Source organism: Rosa rugosa, chromosome 4 (genome assembly GCF_958449725.1).
Source record: "Rosa rugosa chromosome 4, drRosRugo1.1, whole genome shotgun sequence".
Taxonomy (NCBI): Eukaryota; Viridiplantae; Streptophyta; class Magnoliopsida; order Rosales; family Rosaceae; genus Rosa; species Rosa rugosa.
In genome coordinates, this window is record NC_084823.1 from 13,660,376 (window position 1) to 13,683,926 (window position 23,551).

General features: G+C 37.5%; 3 protein-coding genes across 5 annotated transcripts; 2 read left to right on the forward strand and 1 right to left on the reverse strand.

The window, feature by feature from the left end:
• Positions 1-1,664: 1,664 nt before the first annotated feature.
• LOC133742263 (uncharacterized) lies at positions 1,665-7,058 on the forward strand. Its single transcript, XM_062169933.1, has 5 exons — positions 1,665-2,068; positions 4,314-4,428; positions 4,512-4,593; positions 6,074-6,125; positions 6,811-7,058. The coding sequence occupies exons 1-5, from the start codon at positions 1,721-1,723 to the stop codon at positions 6,871-6,873; spliced, it is 660 nt and encodes a 219-aa protein (XP_062025917.1). The 5' UTR covers positions 1,665-1,720; the 3' UTR covers positions 6,874-7,058.
• Positions 7,059-8,681: 1,623 nt separating this feature from the next.
• Positions 8,682-16,429, forward strand: LOC133742262 (uncharacterized). The gene is made up of 13 exons (XM_062169932.1): positions 8,682-8,997; positions 9,783-9,899; positions 10,053-10,079; positions 10,532-10,622; positions 12,057-12,100; positions 12,426-12,524; positions 12,817-12,874; positions 12,971-13,023; positions 13,134-13,235; positions 14,200-14,265; positions 14,923-15,044; positions 15,403-15,574; positions 16,204-16,429. Exons 1-13 carry the CDS (start codon positions 8,860-8,862, stop codon positions 16,258-16,260), a joined length of 1,146 nt encoding a protein of 381 aa, XP_062025916.1. The 5' UTR covers positions 8,682-8,859; the 3' UTR covers positions 16,261-16,429.
• Positions 16,430-16,564: 135 nt separating this feature from the next.
• LOC133742261 (pentatricopeptide repeat-containing protein At4g28010-like) lies at positions 16,565-22,073 on the reverse strand. Of its 3 annotated transcripts, XM_062169929.1 has the most exons (6): positions 21,899-22,073; positions 21,393-21,443; positions 21,161-21,192; positions 18,882-21,046; positions 17,658-17,727; positions 16,565-17,541 (listed from the first exon to the last, which is right to left on the reverse strand). In XM_062169929.1, the coding sequence occupies exons 3-4, from the start codon at positions 21,188-21,190 to the stop codon at positions 18,932-18,934; spliced, it is 2,145 nt and encodes a 714-aa protein (XP_062025913.1). In that variant the 5' UTR covers positions 21,191-21,192; positions 21,393-21,443; positions 21,899-22,073; the 3' UTR covers positions 16,565-17,541; positions 17,658-17,727; positions 18,882-18,931. The 3 variants fall into 3 exon arrangements, with proteins under 3 accessions (XP_062025913.1, XP_062025915.1, XP_062025914.1); XM_062169931.1 differs by lacking the exon at positions 21,393-21,443; XM_062169930.1 differs by lacking the exons at positions 16,565-17,541; positions 17,658-17,727 and having other exon boundaries at positions 17,738-21,046.
• Between the last annotated feature and the right edge of the window lie 1,478 nt (positions 22,074-23,551).

Consider the following 23,551-nt stretch of genomic DNA (forward strand, 5'->3'; position numbering starts at 1 on the left):
CAATTATATATACTAATCAAATTAAATAGTAGCCTTAATGTAGTTAAATAATAGTGTATTTCATGGTTTTTTAGTTTAAGGTTATTTTGGGTAATTTGGGTTGTGTATTTAGTAAAATATTAGAATGAGAAATTAAATGGTAAGTGTATTGAGTAAGGAGTGTGTATTTAAAACTTCTCTTCTTAGCCTTCTGCCCACATTTTACAAAAAAAAAAAAAAAAAATGATTTGGGCACCTAGAAAATTCTCTGGGCACCGAATCGGAGTTCAAGGAGTTCAACCTGTGAGACTTGAACAACGACACCATTGATGACATCACCGATCTTCTCACCACTACGTGTAACTTCTCCATCCTCTCCAATCTCAGCATTCGTCTGCAAAGGCTAGCGGCCGTTGAGCAAAACGATGTTGGAGTCCACCTGAAACAAGGTGATGAACCCGGTAGTTTCCGGGTTCTGCTCTGAGATCAAGAGTTTACTATGAACATGTCACAATCGGAGCCTCCGTCGTGAAGCAGGCCAGAATCGGGCCTGGGTCTTGTCTATCGGAATTAGAGGCGTCAGGTTCGGAATCAGGGCTGGGCCTTGTCGAATCCTTCAGGGAAGGATCTGGTGAGAGCGAGAGAGAGAGAGAGAGAGAGAGAGAGATGAGTGGTAGTGGTTGTAGTTTATTAATTAGGTTGAGGACAAAATTGTCATTTTACTTTAAATTGAGTTAGTGGGAATAAATATCTGTTGCTGGGGTAAGTGAGACAATTTTGACTGACTTTTGTGCTTTGGGTTAAGGACCCTAAATTTAATACATATAAAAATCATTCAAAATATCAGTATGGTAAAATACTGAAATCAAATAAAAGAAAATTAGAAAAGAAAAAAATATGGGTCAAAATACAATTTCAATCTAAAAATTGCTTTAGCTGTTGAAATTTGAGATAAAAGGGAAGAAGAAATTCTTGCTATATTAGAGCAACTCCAACAGATTCCCTATATTTTGATTTTTCTCTACTTTAGAGAAAAATAAGCCTCTTTTGCTCCAACAGATTCCCTATAACTATCCCTATTTTAGGGAAAGTGAGGAAAGAGAAAACCAAATTCTCTATATTTACAGCAAACTCTAAAATTTTAAGGAAGAATATGGAGATTTTAGAGATTGTTGTAAAATAGGGAATTTGTTGGAGTTGGAGAAGAAAAAGAGACTAAAGCTTTAACTTTTGCTTCTCTATAATATAGAAATTATAGGGAAGCTGTTGGAGATGCTCTAACTCCAGGCATCGCATGGATATAACGCTACTATTATAAATAGAGGCTCTCATTTGTTGTCAAAGAGTTTTACCAAATTTTAATGTGCCCATAATACCTTTACATAACATAATTTATAATTATTAACTTAAAGCAATAAAATATAAATAGACAAAAGTGAAAAATTAAAAAAGTAACCAAACCACCTGCAATAATATCAGGTTATCAGCAGCAAGAAACACGGGCACATAGTCATTTAAGATGAGTGGCATGTTGTTAGCTATAATCAATTTTTTCTTACCTTTATAATCCTCAAGGATTAAGAAATCATACATTCTCCAAAAAAAAAAAAAAAAAAAAGGGTTAAGAAATCATAGATTATTTTTCCTTAATACAACGTAAACCTACATTTTCAATGTTTATTTCCAAGTATAAATACAGACAGTACATGAAAGAAGTAGGAGTCGTGAGCCACTGTCCGCGATGCTGATGATAAAGCCCTCCGTATTTTCATCTCCTCTCCTAAACGTCACCAAATCTCTTCCCTTTCAACTCCGCACTTCCAACGCCGCAACTGGTATCACACTATCGACACGGAACCCGAAGCGGGCCCTTCAATTTCGGGTGTCCACGTCGGCCAATCCGACGGTCGAGGTTGCACCATCATCCCCGGCTAATGTCGACGGTGAAGAACCCGAATCTGGAGCGGACATTGTGCGGAAGTTCTACGACGGAATCAACCGCCAGGATTTGGCCTCAGTGGAGGAGCTCATCGCCGATAAGTGCGTGTACGAGGACCTTGTGTTTCCTCGGCCTTTCGTTGGTCGTAAGGTACCTTATCTCTTATCCAATCCTCACTTACTATGTGCCTTTCAGTCATTACTTATTAGTGAAAATAAAAAAGTTACAATTTTTGGTAGTGGGTAAGTTACCATGTTTAATCTCGAAGTTGGTAGAAACTACTCAACAACAACATTGTAGAAATAATGTTTGGAAGTGATCGAGTGTTGTTGAAATATTTGTTGGTTGATGTGTTGGAGGGGAAGTAGTTATAGGCCTTAGATTTCACTTATCTGAATTTGAAGTTTGAGTCTTGGCTCCGATTGCTCTTTCTGCTGCTTCCTGTCTAGTGCAGTACTCGTTTTCTTCCAAGTATTTTAGATAAGGGTATTGTGTTTGTTCCAGTCAATACAAACAAGCTGAGCATTGGGACCCGAGATTGGAGTTTCCTCCACACATGGCAACCAAAACCCAAGTTGTAGCTCCAGTTAACTAGTTTAACTGCTATAGAGTTTTTCTGGCTATAGATATGCTGAATAACACATAGCTGGATTCATCAACATCGAGTTAAACATTCCCACATTAGGGGGGCACCAAGCTAAATATAGCTGGCCTTTAGGAGTCCTTGTTCCCTTTAGTGTTATTGCCTTCATCCATTGTGATGCAGCCTTTATTTATTAGCAGGAAGACGTAAACTATTCTCACGTAGGGGCTAGTCTGCCATTTCCAAAGGTACCACGAGATATAAGCACAAAAGAGAGCAATGTGAATTCGATCAGCATCTATAGAAAAGGCTTGGAGATTAGCCAAAAGCTAGACTTCCCCGTCCAAGTTACCAATAAGAGTTGCCAAATTCTCTCTAGCTCTTGGAAAGTCTCCTAGAATATGGCAAACTTTCTGGACATACTAAGACCAATTTTTATAAGAAGAGTCTGAACTCTGGGGTACGGTTCCTTTTGGATTTCTGCACATCGGCAAGTATAGTTTTCCTTGGGCTATCAACCATGGAAAGGGTTTCATCTTAGGGGGAATCTTGAGTTTCCAAATACAATTCCAAGGAGAAGAAGGCCATTCTTCACCTGTAAAGAAGAAGTCTAAGCATTATTTACCCTGGATTCTCCATTACATGATTTGACCCAAGTTTGCTCAGCTTCTCTATTAGAGGATTATCTACTGGAATGCAAAGTGATTTTTCTGCACAATGTCATTATGCAGAAAAATCTGCATAATGAAAAAAAATCTGCTATGTTACAATAAAGGAAAACACCATAAACTAGATCCACTGAAGGCATCTTAAGAACCAAAGAAATCTTTAAAACTAGCTTTCAAGCCATTCCATATCTTCTAAGTCATAACCTGTTTTAAAGTTTAGCACAAATGCACAATGCATAACCTGTTCTAAGCCTCATACTTTTGCTCAGAATAGATTCATCTTTGAATATTTCCAGTAACAAAGACCAGAGTAATCATGATGAAGTCTGCAGCTCAATTTGGCTAAAAAGCTTGATTCATATTAGCAGCAGAGTTAATGGCCAAATGTCTTAGATTTAGGTCTACATACAGATTTCTTTGACAAAGATGTTCTTTGTGTTTGGGTACTGTATCACCCCCTAAAAAATTCCTATCAATTCTGTAAACCTCCCCGAATATGCTTAGAGGAAGCTTAGCAGTTTACATGAGTATACTGGAATAGACGAAGTGACTGATTGGATTAAGGTCAGTCTACCAGCCACAGAGGGACCTTACATTTTCGCGAAGCCGCAACAGAATTACTCAATAAACATGTTACGAATCCTAGCTAATTGAGAGGTAGCCTCAGAAAAACGATCAGACCATCAGCAGAAACAGGTGAGAGCTACCAGGACCAGCTTGAGACACTTCAATTGGTTTCCTCAACCTTCTCTCTACTTCCACAATAATTATATGGGATGACTTCTCAATAGATAGATAAAGAGATAGGGTGATTGCAGATCTCTTTGCCTTATACCTCTGGGGTGGAGTATTGTTTATCATTTAAATATCTCACCACATGTTGAATAGGTTTCCTGGTCACTAATTTTTTCGGGTTTTGGTTGTTGGTCTGGTGAAATTTTATGGCCACAAAGGCACAAACCCTCATTTTGCATTGTCAGCCATGTTCTTTCCTGATTGTTAATGTAAAAATTTGGGTTTAAACCTGTCTCTGTAGCTTTATATTAGCACCTCATACAGCATATTGGACTACTAGATAATGCATGTAGAATTTGTTGTTGTGCTTTCTTCTCATGGCAAAGCTTTGGCTTCAATTGATGTGCAGGATATACTTCAGTTCTTTAGAAAGTTTAATGATTCTGTCGGCAAAGACCTTCAGTTTGTTATTGACGATTTATCCACCAAGGATTCTACAGCAGTTGGGGCCACATGGCATTTAGGTATGTGGATGGAAATTATATTACTTTTTCACATCTAAGATCTGTTATCCTAAGTCTATAACTGTAATAATAAATATTTTCAGAATGGAATGGGAAGCCTTTCCCCTTTAGCAAAGGATGTAGCTTTTATCGGTTGGAGGTCATAAATGGCAAGAGACAGATTATGTAAGGATTTTATAACTTAGCATTGTGTCTGTGAGTTTTCACATTTTAGGTAATGTCAATATATTGGGTCCAAACTATATTTATTGGTTGTGAGAGAGTTCAATATATCAGCATTTTCTCTATGTGAAAGAAGGAAAAATTATATACTAATTTCATGTTCTTGAGAGATTAAATAAAACTTAACTGTATTACGTAGGCTGTATGTATACATACTATAACCTTACAGTCCCCGATTTAAAGCATGATTTTGTTCACATTTGGTTTGTGGAATTCTTCATTCAGTCTTCCTTACTATAGGAATCAACAAAAACTAGCAGCTTATAGGTAGGGAGTCTCTCCTTACCATATGTTGTCTAAACCACATTACCTAGAGCTACCAAAGTATATTTTTAACTACACATATGGACACTACAATATAATCACAAGAGTGAGGAGAGAGATCTTACCTCAATGTAAGAGTCCATTGTCACCCAACTGGGGGGTGGGCTAAACCCATTAAAGGTTCCACTAACGCACATGGAGGCACTAGTGTGCAAGGAGATCAACCCCTCCAAGATTTCCTCTCACTGCAACTCCCTCTAAGAGCGAAGTCCTGGGTTTGTATAAGCATAAGAATTGTTGTCAACTCAGCAAATGTCTTCAAAATTTGATCTTCTGGAAAATGAGATTTCTACAAGTGATTGATAAAATCATCTTACACCTGTTTTTAGAGCTTAAGTTGGAGCAACTAACAATAGACCTAAGCCCCAGCACTTTGCTTTGGTCAATGATTACAGTTATCAGACAACTAGGTAACCAAACTAAGCGACTCCTTACTCAGACAGCTTTTCGATTGCTCTTCATATTTTCGAACTATTTTAGTTGATTTGTGTATAAGTTCTTGGTCAACCGCGCAAGTCTAAGGCTTTTCTACAGCGTAAACCTCAATGGACAGGACCTGACTTGGTGTAAGTCTGACCAGTGACATCTTGCTCTGTTAATCTTTTCTTGAGTTTAATTTTATGCACAACACTCCTAGATCTTCATGCTATGGTTGTGTTTTGATTTCTTAAATATGGCTTACCTCTCAATTTGGATTGTATTGTACCATATTGCTTTCTTCCCCATTGTACATACGTTTATTGAAGTTTGCAAGACACACACACACTAAATTATTATGTTTAGTAGCTTCCACTGAGGATTAGTCAATGAAACTCATTTATTACAAGAAACATGAATAATATACGCAACACCAAAAGCTTTCACTGAATTAAACAGGTATTGTAAGCCTGTAAGGTTCATGATGAAATATTCATACCATATAGTACTGTACAAGTGCCATTGTGTGTAACAAACTAACAAAGTACATCCATTGCTTGTCATCAGAGAATATGATGCGCATGTGACTTTCTGATGCATTCTTAATCTACCTGCACTTTGTTATGAATCAAGCCTTTTGATAGAGTTGTGTTGTGAAACTAAGTTTGTCTTTGGATAACAGCTATGGTCGAGATAGTGTTGAACCTGCAATCAAGCCTGGGGACTCTGTGTTGGTAAGTAAATTAGAATTAGCATACACATTAGACACTAGATGCTGTCATTAGTTTCTTACACAGACATCAAGGTGACTCAAAAAAGAAAATAGAAAACAAAGGATTTGCAGAATGCTTTTTTTGTGTCTCTTTCAAGTTATAATTGAACTTGATAATTGAAAGTACCTTTCCAATAAGTAGTTAAACAGCAGATATGGCCACAACATGTATATGATTATATCTGTCTTTCGTGTTCCTTGTATGCATCTATCCTTCTATTTTTCTCTTAATCATACTACTCTTTCCGGTCAGGCATTTCTTATTGTGTTTCAAAACCCAGAAATTTTAAGCTATAGTTTGAATTGTAATATAAGCAAATTGGTCTCAATCGAACCCTTCCTGATGTTGGCGTTGCATGAAAATATGCTCAGCAAATCAGCATAATCGTCCAATTTTCTTACATTCCAATTTTCTTGCATGAATATATGCTCAGCAATCAGCATAATCGTCCAATTTCTTACATTCCAATTTTCTTGCATGAATATATGCTCAGCAATCAGCATACTCGTCCAATTTCTTACATTCCCATTTATATGTCTCTATTCAGTGACTTCAGTCTTCTTTGCAGCCTAATTGGGCACAAACATTTCAATTGTATTTCTCAAATTACTGTTTCAGTTTTCTTAAATTTCAATGTGATTTACAGGTAGCTATCAGAGGTGTGGCTTGGCTTCTTCGACAATTCCCTCAGCTTGTTGACCGGTTTTAAAGTAGTTATGTAGAGAGTTAGTCACCGTAAATATTCATCATTTACAGTGAACTTGTATAAACAAGTTTGTATATGCATTACAGTGATTACACATGTATATTGATCATATTTTACATATAAATGTATGTACATAAAAAAGGAAAAATTATTTGGTGGAAACATGTGAATCATGTCCTCTATGGTCACTGCCTCAATTTTGGACCGCTCAACTTCTGTGCACATGGCATTGCCAATTTTGATCATAAAAAACATGTGGTTTTGGTTCATGAATTATTTATGTTTCAGGCAATAAGCCAATTTTGTGTAGATTTTCATCTTCATTAACCAAAAGGTAGTCATTATATCAATTTGGCCCTTTACCCAAACCCCTCTCAACGTGTAATTGTAAAATGTAACATCATATTGATCAATATGAACAAACAAAGTAAAAGAAATGATATAATCAACTTAATTGGCGATACATTTTTTTTTTTGATAATGGAGCCAGTAGGCGAATATATATATTCATCAAAAGCCAGAATAGGCCATTACATACCCTTCTGCTGCCATTTACAGACAAGAAGATAGTGGTAGTACCCACAACGGTACATAGAAACATAGACCCACTCATTGTACAATCAATACGTAAACATAGCGGGAATCCCCCTTTGGTACTACGCCGGAGGCGCTAGAAAGATCCGGCCCTTCCAACCTAACTCGTTAACCAATGAACCTAGCTGCCCAGAGACCTCAATTGGTGTACACCTAGATCCACTGAGAATTAAGTCGACAAGACCAAACCAAATGCCAAAACTAAATGCACAAAAGTACCTAGACTGTCCCTGATAAATAGGGACTTATTGAAAGTAATAAAATACTATCCTAGATAAAGCACTAGGGCCAAAACCCTAGCCCAAAACTTGAGCCCAATAGGGTCACCAAAGAGATCACTCAGGCCCATCCTCTTGGTTTGGATCAGTCCACCGGCTCCTCCCAGACCCGTCGTGCACCACGGTCCGGCCACTTTCCGTCCGAACACGTCGCCGCGTCGCCATGATCTGCACCGCTCCACCATGACGAAGCCGCAATATGCATCACCACGGACCGCCATCCCCGAGCCAGGCCTCGCAATCCCCATCACCGTCGAACAAGCCTCATGGCGCCGTCGATCAAAGAAGCCATCAGCGGGGAGCAGAAAACCGAGCTATGCTGCACGACCATCACCTTGCCACCATCCCGGCCAAACCATCAAAAGAACCGGAGAGAAATCCTTAGACAAAATCCCCTGGGCAGTAGGTCTCCCGTCCGGCAGCAAACCCCAAGGCGACGACGAGGCCGGAGGCCAGGCAGGACGTCCGGGCGCCGCCGGACGAGAAAGTTTTGCAATACGGAGAGGCCGCCTAGGGTTTCTCAAAGAGAGAGAGAGAAACGTTTAGGAAGAGTGACTATCTTTTTAATTGGCGATACATAATCGATCAGAAAACTTGTTTTGCTTCATTGCAAGTAGATTTACTCATTAAATATCGTCTAAATAATGAAAATATTTGAATTCACTCCCTTCTTAGAGCGACTCTCCGGAGTTTCGATTTACTGGTTCAAGAACTTATCTGGTAATTTTATTTTCTTGCACCCAAAAAAAAAAAAAAAAAAAAAAAAAAAAAATTGGACTTAGAAAAAGGCGGGTGCTACTGCTGCGGTTAACTAACAGATCTCGCCCAGAGTAACGAACTGAGATCCACGTGGCGAAACTTCATTGGCTGGAGGGGCATCCTGGTAATTTCCACGTCTTCCTTCGACGCTCCTCGCTCTCTCTCAAAGCGCCAAACAAATCCCCCACTTGTCTTAAATTCATCCCAAAATTTCAAAAGGCGACTTCCCAGAGAGACACCGACCCTGCCTCTCTCTCTCCCTCGGTGTCTCCGCCTCTCTCCCCAAATCGGAAATTCCCAAGCCCCTCCCTGCATTCTCCAAAATCCCGCACCGCTCGAAACGCCGTCGTTTTCAACAATGGCGGCGATTTCGAATCTCGCCGGATGCGGTCACGCCGCCGGGAGGAGCAGCGCAGTCAGTTTCGGAGAGAGGAGGTACTCCAAGCTCTACTGTTCGCTTCCCGGTTTGAATTCTCGGATCTCTTTCCCCTCTAAGGTACATTATTCTCTAGCCTCCACATTTCCATTTGATTTCAATTCTCAATTTCATGTAATCTTACCTCTCATTTTGCTCTCAACAACTCCTCGTTCACTGTAGCATACTTGTAAATCAGATGATAGAGCCTATTTATTTTCCGATCATGAAATTATCGGGAACAATGTTGCAGAAAACCAGTTAATAATGAACAGTGGAAATTGCTATTGTAGCTGTAGAAATATTTCAATCACTTTATGATATACGTGCTTGACTTTGTTATTTGGCTTGTTAGATTAGCATATCAGTTGTTACTGGAGATGAAGTGTCATTCGAACATTCAGTTATTGTTAAACTTAGATTACAAGGGTGGTTTTGAATCTTCGTTGCATAACTTTCGAGAATTTTTTTTGAAACATCTGAAGACTGTTCAAATGAATTTTCTCTGGGGAATTCGGGGCCTCAAGACACTTTGGTAAACAGTTGAATGGGAATCAACTCTGTTTCCATTTCTGATTCCATATAACAAGTACATACGGGAATGGGAATGACTGCTTCTCTCTCCAATTCCTTCTTAATCCCATTCAAATTTAGTAACTGCACTCTTAGTTTTGAATTATGATTAAGTGGACAGTTGTTTGTGAACTATGATCAATCCCACTTTTATTATATATTACCTTGGTTTGATAAAATTTGTTTCTTTAAAAAGAAAATTGTTTGTAGTGATTCAAAGACTTCTATAAGTATGGGGCTACAACTTGGTTTGATGTTCACGCTCTTTCTCCTTTTCTCTCTTGTTGTCGTAGACTCAGTTAGCTGTTGGCCACTTGGGCAAGGCTGACAAAAGACCTGGTGTTCGTATGGCATTAGTCAATGACAGGGTTGCACAAAGTGGAAGTTTGGCCAAGGCTTCTGAAATTCTGGTATCTAAAGTTTCTTTTTGCAAAACCTTACATAATAGATAAACTGTAAATATGTTCTTTTGGGAATGGACATTATGTTAAGCTGAAAATTCATATTCTTAGAAGCTTAGATAACTTTTACCAAATTAACCCTTTTTTATTTTATTTTGGCAGGCATTTGATCTTGTTCAAGGGGCACTTGTAAGTCTTCTGCATTCACTAATCTCCTATAAGATGATGTAAATCGATTTTATCATTGATATTGTGATTGTTGGAATGATTGAGTTGTTCTTCAAGATAAGTGCAAATTTACTCTCTCTCTCTCTCACTATTCCATATAATTGTTGTGAAGATGAGATCTCCAACCTCTCTCTCTCCTATCAATCTATATATTAATATAAACAAAGACAGTGTTAGGGTTTTGTTTTCCCAACCTTCCAGGTCTACAATTTTTCAAATTCATTTGACCTTATCTAGTAGCCAAAAAGAGCAACTACACAGACCCACTATTTATTTCAAGATTTAACAACTAAAATTGTGGAACAATCTCACATGCACTGGGACTAGTGAGACTGAGAAGGAGTTGTTGCTTTTTTTTTTCTTTTCTTACTTAAGCTGGCATCATGCTATAGCTGAATTGTTACAGTTTTCAGGTAAAATGGAGTTCTGTTATGGACAAGTCATTGCCCGAGCCCCCAACAGCTGTTTTTCTGCATGGAATTCTAGGTAGCAGGAAAAATTGGGGTACGTGGGTGTTAGTATTCTTGAAATATTAATAATTTCTTTTTACCTCAAAAGCTTTAACTTAGAAGAAATTGATGGGAACAGTACTGTTGGTGTATTCTTGATTACTAGTCAATGCATTTGCTGTTAAGTGTGAATCTTGTTCATTTCTACTCCTTTAATCGCAATTGCAAGTGGACAAACTACTTTTTTTTTATTTATCAGATCTTCACATTGTCATACAGTGAACTTTTTTCTTCCATTTGATAAAAGAAAAAAATATGCCAGAGGAACATATCAAAAACCTCAGTTGATAATCTTTGCTCAAGCCTTCCTATCAGACCTTCTGTTTTCTTGATGTTGAAAAACCAAGGTTTAAACTACATGCATCTCTGACTTTGAACTAATAATATAAAAACTAAAGTTGATAACAGTTATTTAGTGGACATGTTGGTCCAAGTAGCTTGGCTGACACCGTTCTCAAATTAGATTCTACTAAGGTTAGTTTTAACATATTGAGAATCATATCAACACTTCCACTTCCATCTGGGACTCTAAGATTTTTGACAATGTTGAGCTGCTTTTCCTAGGCATTTTTTGACAAAATCGTTCAGTGACAAATTTAGAGTGAGGACATTTTGAATACTAACCTCTTATTCTGTCCATTTCCCCATCTATTTGTGGGGTTTTAAGTTCAGTTAGTACAATATCACCGGAGGATCTGTTTTGCATGTTTTTGTTTCCTGTTGATTGTAGAATGTGGAGTATCATTGAAATCTGAGTAAAACTCATTTACCTGTTCTGTTCTAGTTGTAGAATTATTTTCCTGAAATGCCTTCCTTTTTCCTACAATATAAAGGGGGACTTGCCGGAACTGGCACGGAATGAAATTCTTGCACAAAAATTTACTTTTTCTGAAATGATAACAAAAATGGCCCTTTTCAAAAGGACGATACAACTCTAGTTTATGAAATAAAGACCATTATTCGTGGTTGTTTAATAACGAATTTGAGAGAAGGATACTTTAGACTTTCACAGGCCCAAAGTGCCATTTCTTATTATATTTGAAAAGGATATTTTTGTGATGGATTTCCTTTGGGCATTATCTTTGGTAATTCCCATTATAGAAGCACCTTTTGAGTCTGAATGTCCATCCTATAGTTACACACACACACACACACACATATATATATATATATGAGAATTCTGTTTGAATGGGAAAGTATGTCCCGGACACAGAGTCTAGTTGTCACCTTAGCTATTGTATCTAATCTTTACCTTCCCCGACAATTTGTTTTGTTTTCCTTACAAGTTAATAGAGTCCTTTTTTGTAGTCTGCTGCACCTACAGGTGCTTTCTTATGCATTTGTTTTCAATGAGTCTGTACATGTGTGATTTTCTATGGAATTCTTGCACAGAAGTAGTTTGTGATTCATTATGTAATGTCTGTTGCAGGAACATTCACTAGGAGATTGGCACAGGAATTTCCAACGTGGCAGGTATCATCCTCTGCGTTTTATCACTTATTATCACTGGAGCATGTTGTTATCTGGTAAAGCTCAAAACATTTCTAAAATTTCTATTAGGAATTCCTTTGACAATACTCCTCTGTCTATTTCTGTTCAGTACTTTGACTAACTAACCTAAGTGCTGCTAATGTTGAACCTATTGCACAGTTAATTTGTTTTTAATCCATGAAGCATAGTTTTGTCGCTTCTATTTGTAAAGCATGTTCTTGGTGTATCTACATACACTGAATGTGACATTTTAGTACTTGGCGTTGGTGAGAATCTAAACTTGTTTTGCTCTTGTTTGTTGGCACAGTTCCTATTGGTGGACCTGCGGTGTCATGGTGATTCAGCCTCAGTTAAGAAAACAGGCCCCCATAATGTTTCTTCAACTGCTCTTGATGTCTTAAAACTAGTACGTATATATGAGCCTTAACTATCCCCATTTTAAAAGGAAAAGTTCTTCCTCTTGCAGTTTTCTATTTTCTTTCATTTGAAGAAACTAAAATAGAAGGGATGACATATAAGGAATCAGCTAGAACCAAATATCACAGCCTTCAACACTTATGATTTCAACATGGCTTGCATGATTTTCATTGTATATGCAGCATTTAAACACTCCATCTTTGTTTGTATGTTGTTCCTGTCTAAAATCTTCCCTGGCATGAGATGATGTCTTCTGTAATATTGTTTCTTCTTCCTGCAAGGTTCGGCAGCTTAGAATAACACCTCGAGTTTTGGTTGGTCACAGTTTCGGGGGGAAAGGTATTTTAGCACAGTTTTAATATGTCAGAGACTTCATACTAAATCTACTATTTCAAATGGATCTGATGCTCACTATGCTTTCTAATTGTCATGTAGTTGCCTTGAGCATGGTGGAGCAAGCTGCAAAGCCTCTTGCACGACCAGTCAGAGTAAGTAGTGTATATTGATTTACTTAGGAATGTGTCTGTGTTTGTGGAAAGGAAATTATCCCTTCTCACAAGTTGACTTTATCTTTTTGTTTTTATTTATTTTTCTTTAGGTTTGGGTTCTAGACGCTACTCCTGGAAAGGTTCGTCCTGGTGGGGATGGGGAGGACCATCCAGCAGAATTAATATCTGTCTTAAGTACTCTACCCAAAGAGGTGAGTTCGTATTCAATTGTTATTCCCTTTTCTTTCTTTATAGTTTGATTGCTTTTATTATTTATGATTTGTGGTTAATATTTTTCCTCAAAGCCCTTTATTTAGTTGTCTCTTCTCAATTTACAACTAGCAGACAAGAAGTCCACTCAAAACAATTAGATCCAACAGATGAACAGATCAGCATCACCCTGAGAAAAAAAGAAAAGAAAAAAGGAAACACGGAAACTCCAACACCTAGTTATAGATGCCTTCCAGTCTCATAATTATCAAAATATGGATGGAAGACTTCCACTCCTGAAAATATCAGCAACAGATGCCTACGAAGATGACCTAATTACTGCCTATACTACAATTCTTCCACCTTCACCCATTTAAATCCTCAAACATTTTTCATTACCGTCCAAATGACCCAAATAACCAGCAGGACGTTGCAATAAGAGAAAAGAAAAGTACATAAATGGAAAAAGAAAAGTTCTTCTCTACTTTGTGGAGTGACGCAACAATAAAAGGCTAAGGAGCTGGAGTTTTCATTTGCAGCCTTTGATGAGAAAGACGAGAGGAGGGGTATATTTATGATCTTTGTTGAATGTATTTTATAAGTTAAACATATATTGACCTATCCTAGTGTCGAAGACTTTCCATATCACCTCATCATCTAGTATGGCATCCTGTATCTCGTATCCATGCATATGTTTTCTAGATCAGCATTCGCTGCCATCATGTTGATGTGAACAACACTCTTTTTTGGTTGGAGGCAGATACCGCTAACATGTGCATCTCTGATATGTAACCAAACTAGAAGTATTTTTTTCGCACTGCGATGTTTATTGTAAAGAGAATTTTTCTTACGTGTTTAGTATTAAACTATATGTCTATATCTATTAAATACCATGTCAAACTTTTTTTTTTTTTTTTTTTGGGTTTTTTGTATGATTTTAATTCGAACAATCTTGTTTGAAGACAGGTTTCCGCAAAGCGGGATGTTGTGGAAGCTTTAGTTCAAAAAGGATTCTCCAAAGATGTGGCACAGGTATATTTCACTTCGTGAGATGTGCCTAAATTTTTCAATCTGAAGTTTGGGCTTTGAATCTTGTCTGCCTGGATCAGTTTGTTCTTATGTGGACGTGAATAGTTGAATACCGTGTTCTTTTCATGCACCTAAAATTCATGAGTCATGACAGTTTGGTCATTACATCCAGTTTCTTTATGAGATCATACTAATCTGATTTAAATACAAGAGAAGACCAATCTGATTTTCATTCTTAGCAGTGATGCGTTTTTTGATGTTCCGTTGTTTTAAGCACACCATGACACCATCTTAACTGACTATGTGGATGAAATGTTACACATCCTCCCGGTATTGTACCTATATCATTTTTCATTTTTCATGTTCAATTTCTTGGTTCACTTGAAGCCAAGTTAGTATCTTTTTAAATCTATTTTAAACCTATTATCTTCTCCTTTGGGAGCATAATATAAGTAACTTAACTGTAATCTTCAAATATCAATGTTAGAGAGCAGAGTATGGACTTAGCACTAGTATTTTGAGTAACCAAAAACTGAAGGAAAAGAAATCAAACTTTATTATTACTAATTTTTTTTTTTTTTTTTTTTTGCTTCTACTGCAATTTCTAATCTCTACCTTGAGGATTCTGTATTACTTAATGATATGTTATTTCATATGCAGTGGGTGGTTACTAATCTTCGACCTAGTGGGCCTCTTGGTTCAACACCATCCACCTTCTCTTGGACATTCGATCTCAATGGAATTTCTGAAATGTATCAATCTTATGAAGAAACAAATTTATGGTACTTAGTTCAGTTCCTTAATACCTACTAGTTAAATATCTGTTTAGTTTACAGCAACACCTCCTACTTATCAATAGTCTGACAGTTAGTATTCTGCTGTGCATTTTGTGTTCGTGGTTAGTTTAAAGTGAATTCAATTTTGATTCTGCATGTCAAACAAACTCCATACGTTTCAATCAATGTTATTTTCTTGTAGGAGTTTCCAAAATAGTGAAACAAAAAGGAAACTTTTATCCTGAAATTATATATGCTTCAACCTTTTTAATTATTTTACCCTGAAATTATATATGCTTCAACCTTTTTAATTATTTTAAATGTTAAGTTTGCAACTGGATTTATTCGATTCGGACCATTATAGGAAAATTGTAGAAGATGTGCCCCGAGGTGTCCATGTGAACTTCTTGAAAGCAGAAAGGAGCTTGCACAGATGGGCCCTAGAAGATCTCCAGAGGATTCATGCTGCTGAGGAGCTTGCTGTTGAGGAGGGAGGTGGAGTTGAAATGCATGTCCTTGAGGATGCAGGTCACTGGGTATGTTGCTAATCTCTCTCTCTCTCTCTCTCTCTCTCTCTGCGCACGTGCGCGTGCGTGTGTGATGAACTGAACCACACAACATTCCATTGTTAGAATACTCCGGATAGTAGACATAAAACATACAGGTCATGCATTAGTCTTCGACAACTCATTATGGAAAACAAATATTCATGTATTGAAGCTAAAGAAGTGACCATGGATAAATTTCTTTTTATTTTTTTAGAACACTCCAGTAGCTGTTGAATGATAAGAAGGTTCTGATGACTTATAAGTTGGCAAAGAATGAAATGTTAAAGAAAAAAAAAAAAACTGTACTGCAATTGAATGAACCCGGAGATTCCCAATGTTCTTAACACTTTCCTCGTGTGTACAGTTTTGGAGTCTCTTATCAGATTTATTACGGGGAATTGGCAATGTTTGGGAAATTATGTTTAATTGGCAGTTTTTGCTTATGTTTTGGCACAATTTCCTATCAGTCTATGTATTAAAAGCAGGGTTATGCATGTTGCTGCGCACAAATGGAACTATTCGACCCAATTTGTTTCTGCACTAGCAAGATTGGCCTGATATCTATGGTGCATTATCTGCTACATTTGCACAGCTGCTCATTTTCATTACATTTTCAGGTGCATGCGGATAATCCAGATGGGCTCTTTAGGATTCTTTCTTCTTCTTTCCAGTGAGTCAAAACTTCAGGGAGCTTTAGCATGGTCAGAATTCAGATATAATAGCAGCTGTAGCGTTTGTGTGAAAGAGAATATACAAACTGTGTTTCTCCGTAATATATAATTATATACATCTATGTATCCTAATGATTTTCTATCTTTTATCTATCTGGTTCTCTTTTTTGGTCGGGAGTTGTCAGAAGTTTCATAGGTCTTTTGCATATAGGCGTCCATTATAATTTCATTAATGGTCAGCTTCTGAAGCCCAAACATATTGAGTAATCCGTCATTTTTGCCGTTGGAGAAATGCGAATTTCATTTGATAATGGTAATATTACAGAGAAACTTGCCAGCAAGGAAAAACGTTCCATCTTTGACGTAAAACTAGCTTTCTTGGTGACTGCATCACAGACGACTTTGCAGTCTTCTTTCAGTAAATAAATTTTCAAAAGCGATATGGAAGTGTCTTGAAGTGCCCAGCATTTAGTAACTGGGATAGTTCGCGTGTCCTCGATTTGCAGCACTTGCACCTCAGCCCTCAGGGTCTTCCAAGTTCCAATCTCATTCCTAGCGATAGAACTTATACATAGACATTGAAGACCTACCATGAAACTTCGAGTTTGACAGTCGTTGCTTCCAGGACTTCCACCCATACTTCCATGAAAGGGAAGGTAACTGTGTTTTCATACAAGTCACAGAAGTACACTGCGTGTCCAAACAGTCCTCAAATTTGGAAGTACATATGCACCCACATAGTACAAGAACTTCATTTCTTCACATCCAAGCACTTAAAATATATACCATATAGAATGCAAGCTTTTCCTTATAAACAACTTTATTTCCAGGCATCCAAGTTTGCCAGCAGAGCAAGTGCAGCTCTTTCAAAAGATCTCACATCATTGGCACAGGTCAATGTCTCTTGCAAAACATATACTCATGTGACATTCAAAAATTCCGCAATATTAATACAACAATTGCCAAGCCAATTTCAATATATCCATTCAACATTTAGCATAAACTTAATGGACTGAAATTCCAAGTCCTCTAGAGCAATTTGAATTTTATACAAAACCATCTCAAAAGCAACTAGCAGCCTTATCACCATAGGCTATGGGCGAGAAAACTCAGAAACTTCAACTTCAGCATCTTCAAGTGGAGGGAGACTCTTTACTACAAGGATTTTCATGGTTTCCGGAGAGTATTAATGGACATTGATCAGTCATGCCTCTTCTATGAAACTGGGACTTGCATTTTCACTTAAAGCTCCTCAGGGTGAATATCTTGAAGCACAGATGCTTCCTTAACAGCACAGGAAGCAAAAATCGATTAGTATATCCAAGTGTTCATCACCACCTCAACTGTGTTTTCACTTTTCATGTAAGTTTTACAGTGAGAGCCAAGTTTCTAGTCCATACCTTTATGACAGTACTTCCAATAAAAGTCTATCAAATTTTGTTTTGCACCTTTCAGCGTGTTTAGAGATGCCTGAGACATTTTTTCATCAGATACTTATCAAATGATATTGGTATCAGAAACATATTTCTACTAAAATGTCAATAATTATAAAAATAAAATAAAACATAAAATCCACAAATATAATGGGTCAAAATGAGGAAATCAAACACTTGAGATATATGATATTGTACTTTTCTTTATTTATTCCAAGTGTATCATAGTGATATGGTATAAAATGAACAAATGGGATTAGGTATCAATCTTCTAACACGAGCTTTGGCTCAGTTGGACGGACAGGAATAAAAGAATTTTTTTAGAATGTAGTATACTCTATTGATTCTTTGGCCCCTGGCCTTGCCATTGAACATGAACTTGCTATTAATTGAAGCTCCCTGTTGTTCTAATTTTTCCTTTCTTAACAGGCTGGGTATAGATACTTAACTGAAGCTTGAGGGAGAGAATTGATTGAAGCAAAGAGAGGTGAGTGTGTGTTTCTAGCTGTCTTAGTGTGTCTGTGTGTCTGTGTCTGTGTGTGCATGATTATGCAATCCACATATATACTGTAACGCTTCTTTCTACCATCTTTTGTCCCTCTGTTACAGAACCCTATCATCTACCAGAAACATTCTAAGAATAACAACCTAAGCTTAAATTTCTGTTCTGTTCTTTTCTTTATCAAGCTCTACCCACTATTCAATGTTATCTATCACCTTCTCTGAACTATAATCTATCTTGTATTTGTTAATTTTTTTTTTTTTTCAGGTTATTCTACATTCTATTACATGTTTTTACGTACACACTTCAACACCTTATTATGTGCATGAAGAACACCAGAAGAACCAATGCTAATGAAAGGAGGCTTGAACCAATGCCAGAAGAACCAACACAAATGTTATACTAAGAAATGAATACTATAACAGAGTAATCATGGAGCATCACTTAGCTAGTATATTATGGGCAAGAGAGAAAAAGGTGAACCTTAAAAGCACTACAAAAATACTGTTCGTAATAGGATTAAAATATGCTATCTACAGAATCTGACTACATCAATTCCAATCGTAATTTTCTATTTTCAAAATGATAGTAAGAACAGCAATTGGCCATTCCTTTAGGAATTAATAAATAACGAATATTTCAAATTGAACAAAAGAAAGACAATATGACTTATGTAGCATAGCACATACAAAGCAACACACTTTTGTGGTACTGGGAGGCCTCTTCAGGAGAAAGAATCTCAAGCAGCACGTAACTTAAGTTCCGGGTAAGATTTATTGACTTTCATCAATAGCTCATTGCAGGTAATGCTTATTCCTTTTGATGTCTCTTTGGAAAAAGTTGGGAGAACCTCCATCACATCAACATCATCAGAGATTTGACAGAGGCACGCCAAGATGGTAGAAGTTATTTCTTTGTCAAGAATAACACCCTTGTCTGCCATCTGATGAAGCAAGTTAACAATTTCTTCTGTTTCACCTTTTGAACTATAGCCCTTTAATAAAGAATCAAATACAAAGACATCAGGTTCAATACCACGAGCAATCATCTTCTCAACACACATTCTAGCCTCATCCAAGAGCCCAAGTTTTGAAAACCGGTTTACTAATGTAGAGAATGTAATTATATCGGGAGTTAAACCCAATTTGAACATGTCTTCTAGCAACTCTTTAGCAGATTTAACATCTCCAGCTTTTAGAATTCCGTCAATTATAGTATTAAATGAGACAACACTAGGCAAATAATTTGCCGTTCTCATTTCTTGAAACAACATCCTAGCTTGCCCCAAACTACCCTCCTTGCACAACGATGACATCAAAGCATTGTAGTCATTTACAGTAGGACTAATCCCAGAAGCTCTCATTTTAGTAAAAAGTCCTTTTGCAACCCTGAACATTTGATTTTTGCAAAATCCATTGATCATGACACCGTAAGTGATTGAATTAGGAATAACTCCCAAGTCCACTGCATGTCTCCAGAATTCTATGGCCTTGTCAGCTAATCCTTCCTGTAGGCATCTATCTATCAAAGTATTATAAGTACATAAGCTACCAGAAATGCCCCTTTCAATCATTGTATGATAAATCTCCATAGCCTCATCAAGATTACCTTCCTTGCACAGTCCCAAAATGACCATGTTATATGTGATAACATCTGGCTCAACAAAGTTCTCATCGTTTGTTATCTTACTGAAAAGTTTCATTGCCTCATCAACCTTCCCATCACAGAACAGTCCCATTAGTAATGTGTTGTAAGTAATTACATCAGGCTTTACACCTTTCCCTTTCATCATTTCTAAGATCTTTAAAGCATCATCCATCAACCCCTCCTTGCATAGTCCATCAATCATAACGTTGTATGTTACATTATTAGGCTCTTTACCCTTCATGAGCATTAAAGTGAATATCCCCATGGCTTTTGTAGCCATTCCATTTTTGAAAAGCCCATCAAGGATACCTGTGTAAGTAACAGCATCAGGGGGAACTCCACTTTGTGCCATATCATTTACCATCACAGTGACTTCTTTCCACTTCCCTGTCTTTGAAAGAAAATTAATCAAACAACTATATGTAACCACATTAGGAGAAATACCCTTGTTTAACATCTCATCGAACAGTTGTTTTCCTCTATCAAAACTCCCTTTAGCACAAAAACCACTTATAAGGGCACTATATACAAAAACATCTATTTCCAAACCCTTTTGCCTCATTTCCTCCAAGAAACCCATGGCCTCGTCCATTCTACCCTGTTTACAAAATCCATTAATCAATGTGCTGTACGTTACCACATTCGGTTCAGAATCTGACACCTCCATATCAACCAACAATTCCACTGCTTCTTTCAACTTTTTTGCTTTGCAAAGTCCATCTATAAGAATGTTATAACTACGAATGCCAGGCGTTACAAAATGTCTTCCCATTACTCTAAACAACTCGATTGCCTTGTCAACTTCATCATTCGAACAAAAACCCTTTAATGCAAGATTCATAACACACTCATTTAACTGAAATCCGCGCTTTAATACCAAGCAGAAAACCCCATGTGCGAATTCGGGCTTACGGATATTGACAAAATATGAAACCAAACAACTCAATGATACAAAGCTTGTAAAAATACCAACCTTGGTCATCTTAGTATAAACTGAGAATGCTAGTTCATAATTTTTCGACCTTGAGAGAGTGTCTACGAGAAAATTGCAGGCTGCGGCCGAACCTGAAGGCAAGCGGTTGGAATGTATGGCATGATGAAAAATCGAAATTGCCTCTGAAATTTTAGGATCTGGGTCCTCCAAAAGAGCTCTCAATTGGGTTTCTACATTAGAGAGAGAAGTAATAGATGGCAGTGAGGAGAAGAGCTGCAAGTAAACGTAGAAAGGGAAAGTCATATTAGCGAATTTCATTCTAATTTTTGATCACATGTTCCAGCTGTAGTAAATTAACATAGAATAGAAGAGAGAGAGATCTCTTACCCGTGTCTTGGAAGCCTGTAATGACCACATGCCTGCATTTTGAAATGTGACATGTCAGTATCAAAGTCAAGAGATGATACACACACTACAGCAAGTTTTGCCTCTCCCTTTAGTTAAATAAAAACCTAGATTCAAAGACTATTGTCAAAACCCAACTAAACCAATCTAGATAGTTAAGAGTTATGATTGGCCACAACTGAATCCACAATGTTCCAGGTATCGAAACGCGTACCAGACAATACTGATAAGAGTCCCCTCAAGGTTTTAGAAATGCAACGAGAATCTGCATCCATCAATAAACACTTAGGAATAAGAATTGTATGTCTACACAGGATAGTTCACAGCGAGCAGCAGGAGAAAAACAAAAACAGAAGAGTATAAAGAAGCATGAAATTCAAAAAGGTTTCTATTAGAAAAGGTAAAACGTAGTTTGAACCCAAAACTAAAATAGAACCGTAAAGACAAAAACACATTGATTTACACATGAGTCAAATCCTAAAGGATTTAACAACATTTTGAAACCCAGGTAATGAACCAACCATTCACAACTATGAAACAACTGGTTTCAGCCTCCAAATTTATCTACTCTGATCGAAAGCAATGATAACCAAACCAGTTAAATAAAACCAAAGTAAAATTTAGAAAGGCCTTCAGAATATATAGAAAGGCCTTCACTTGCCTTCCCCACAAACAGAAACAAAGTAAAATTTGTAAATCAAAGGAGTCACTCTCACTAACCGTAAGTAGCCAAAACAAAAGCCTTCCCACAATTCTGTTTCAGTCGTTCATCTTTTCTTCTTCTGAAAAATCAAAACTTTTTCCATACCAGACTACTTCTGATCGCAGCCCCAACTGTCTCTTCTCTTCTCCTTCCTCCTTCTTTACTTTCAATCTCCTCTTCTCTTTCTTTCCTCATTCCTCTGTTTATAAACCCGACCCCCGAAAACAACCAATAAAAGGAATAAACATAATAAACTATTAAAAATAAACAAAAAATCTCACTTTATTTTTAAAAAAATATTACTTAATGCACATGTTGTACATTATTGAGATTACAAGGTATTTTCAAAGATTTACTTACATTTTTTTTTTTTTTTTGATCAAATTGAGACGCATACTATTCCAATAAATAGTACAATGACTACTCCAATAAAACAATGATGCTCTGAGTAGTCTATGCCACATACAAACACCTCGCCTTGCAGGCAATCTATTCTACCTAGTCTCACACGCCGGGCACGCAATTGTGGTACGCTAAAAACTAAGTACTTTTACAAGACCCATAGAGGTATCTCTACCAGCATAGACAATAGTAACTAGGATCAACCTATCAAACAACTATAGGCTCCTGCCTTATAAAAAAGGCAGACCTCTTGACAAACCCAACTAGCCCATAACCTGAAACCAAATCCAAACCTAGTCCCAGGCCCAGGCCCAAGTATAGCAAAGACAACACAACAGGAGACGTGAATCTGCCTTTGTCAGTCATCATCGCCGCCGCCATGTTTTCCGGCGGACGGCCCCTCCAACGCAGCATTAGCGCCACTTCTCTCAACGACCTACACAACTCTGCAAAAAACCTCCCTGGCACCGGAACTGGGAAGAAAGAACAATGAAATCGAAAACCCAACCGGCCAAAAACGAGCGACCGATCAGGAACGCCGATCTCAAAACCAATCGTCTCCGCAACAGCAGCGACCTCCTCTGCAACCAAAACTCGACCTCCGCCACTACAGATTCACACCCTAGTTCAATCACCGCTGCAACCCGGCCAACTCTGCTGCAAATCCGGCTCCAATCCTCAAAACAAACCTCAAATCTCCTGCCTCACCTTAGAACCGCGCTCAACGACGAGAGGTCACGCCTCAGCTAGACTCGACGATGAGGAGTAGATCCGTCACCGTCGTTCTTTGACACAAACGATGGCTAAGAGCGGCAGCGGCGCTCTGCTAGGGTTTTTTTCGATGGAAGACAGAGATACTGTGCAAGAATAGGTAACTGTACTTGACTATTTAAAGATTTACTTACATTGAATATTAGTGTATACTTAACTCATTAATTAAACTTCCATTAGAAGCTGTTAAAATGAAGCATATGTTTGGCTCCAATTTTGCTGCAGCTGGTCAACAGTCTCTTTTCTTGCGCGGGCGTGCCAGCACCGTTCGGGTGCGGTCGTTGGGGGTGTCCCTTTGTCACACCCCCAAACCCGAGACCAATATTATATTGAAATATGGTACCCGAATTCGTGATGTGAGTTATTACAAATAAAACTTCCTCAAAGAATAAATTTAAAGTAAAACAATTTGTAAATAAGTCTGAAGAGTACTTTTATTAGAAATTGAAATTATTATTTTTACAATACTAAAGCTGAACAAAATATATTACATTATT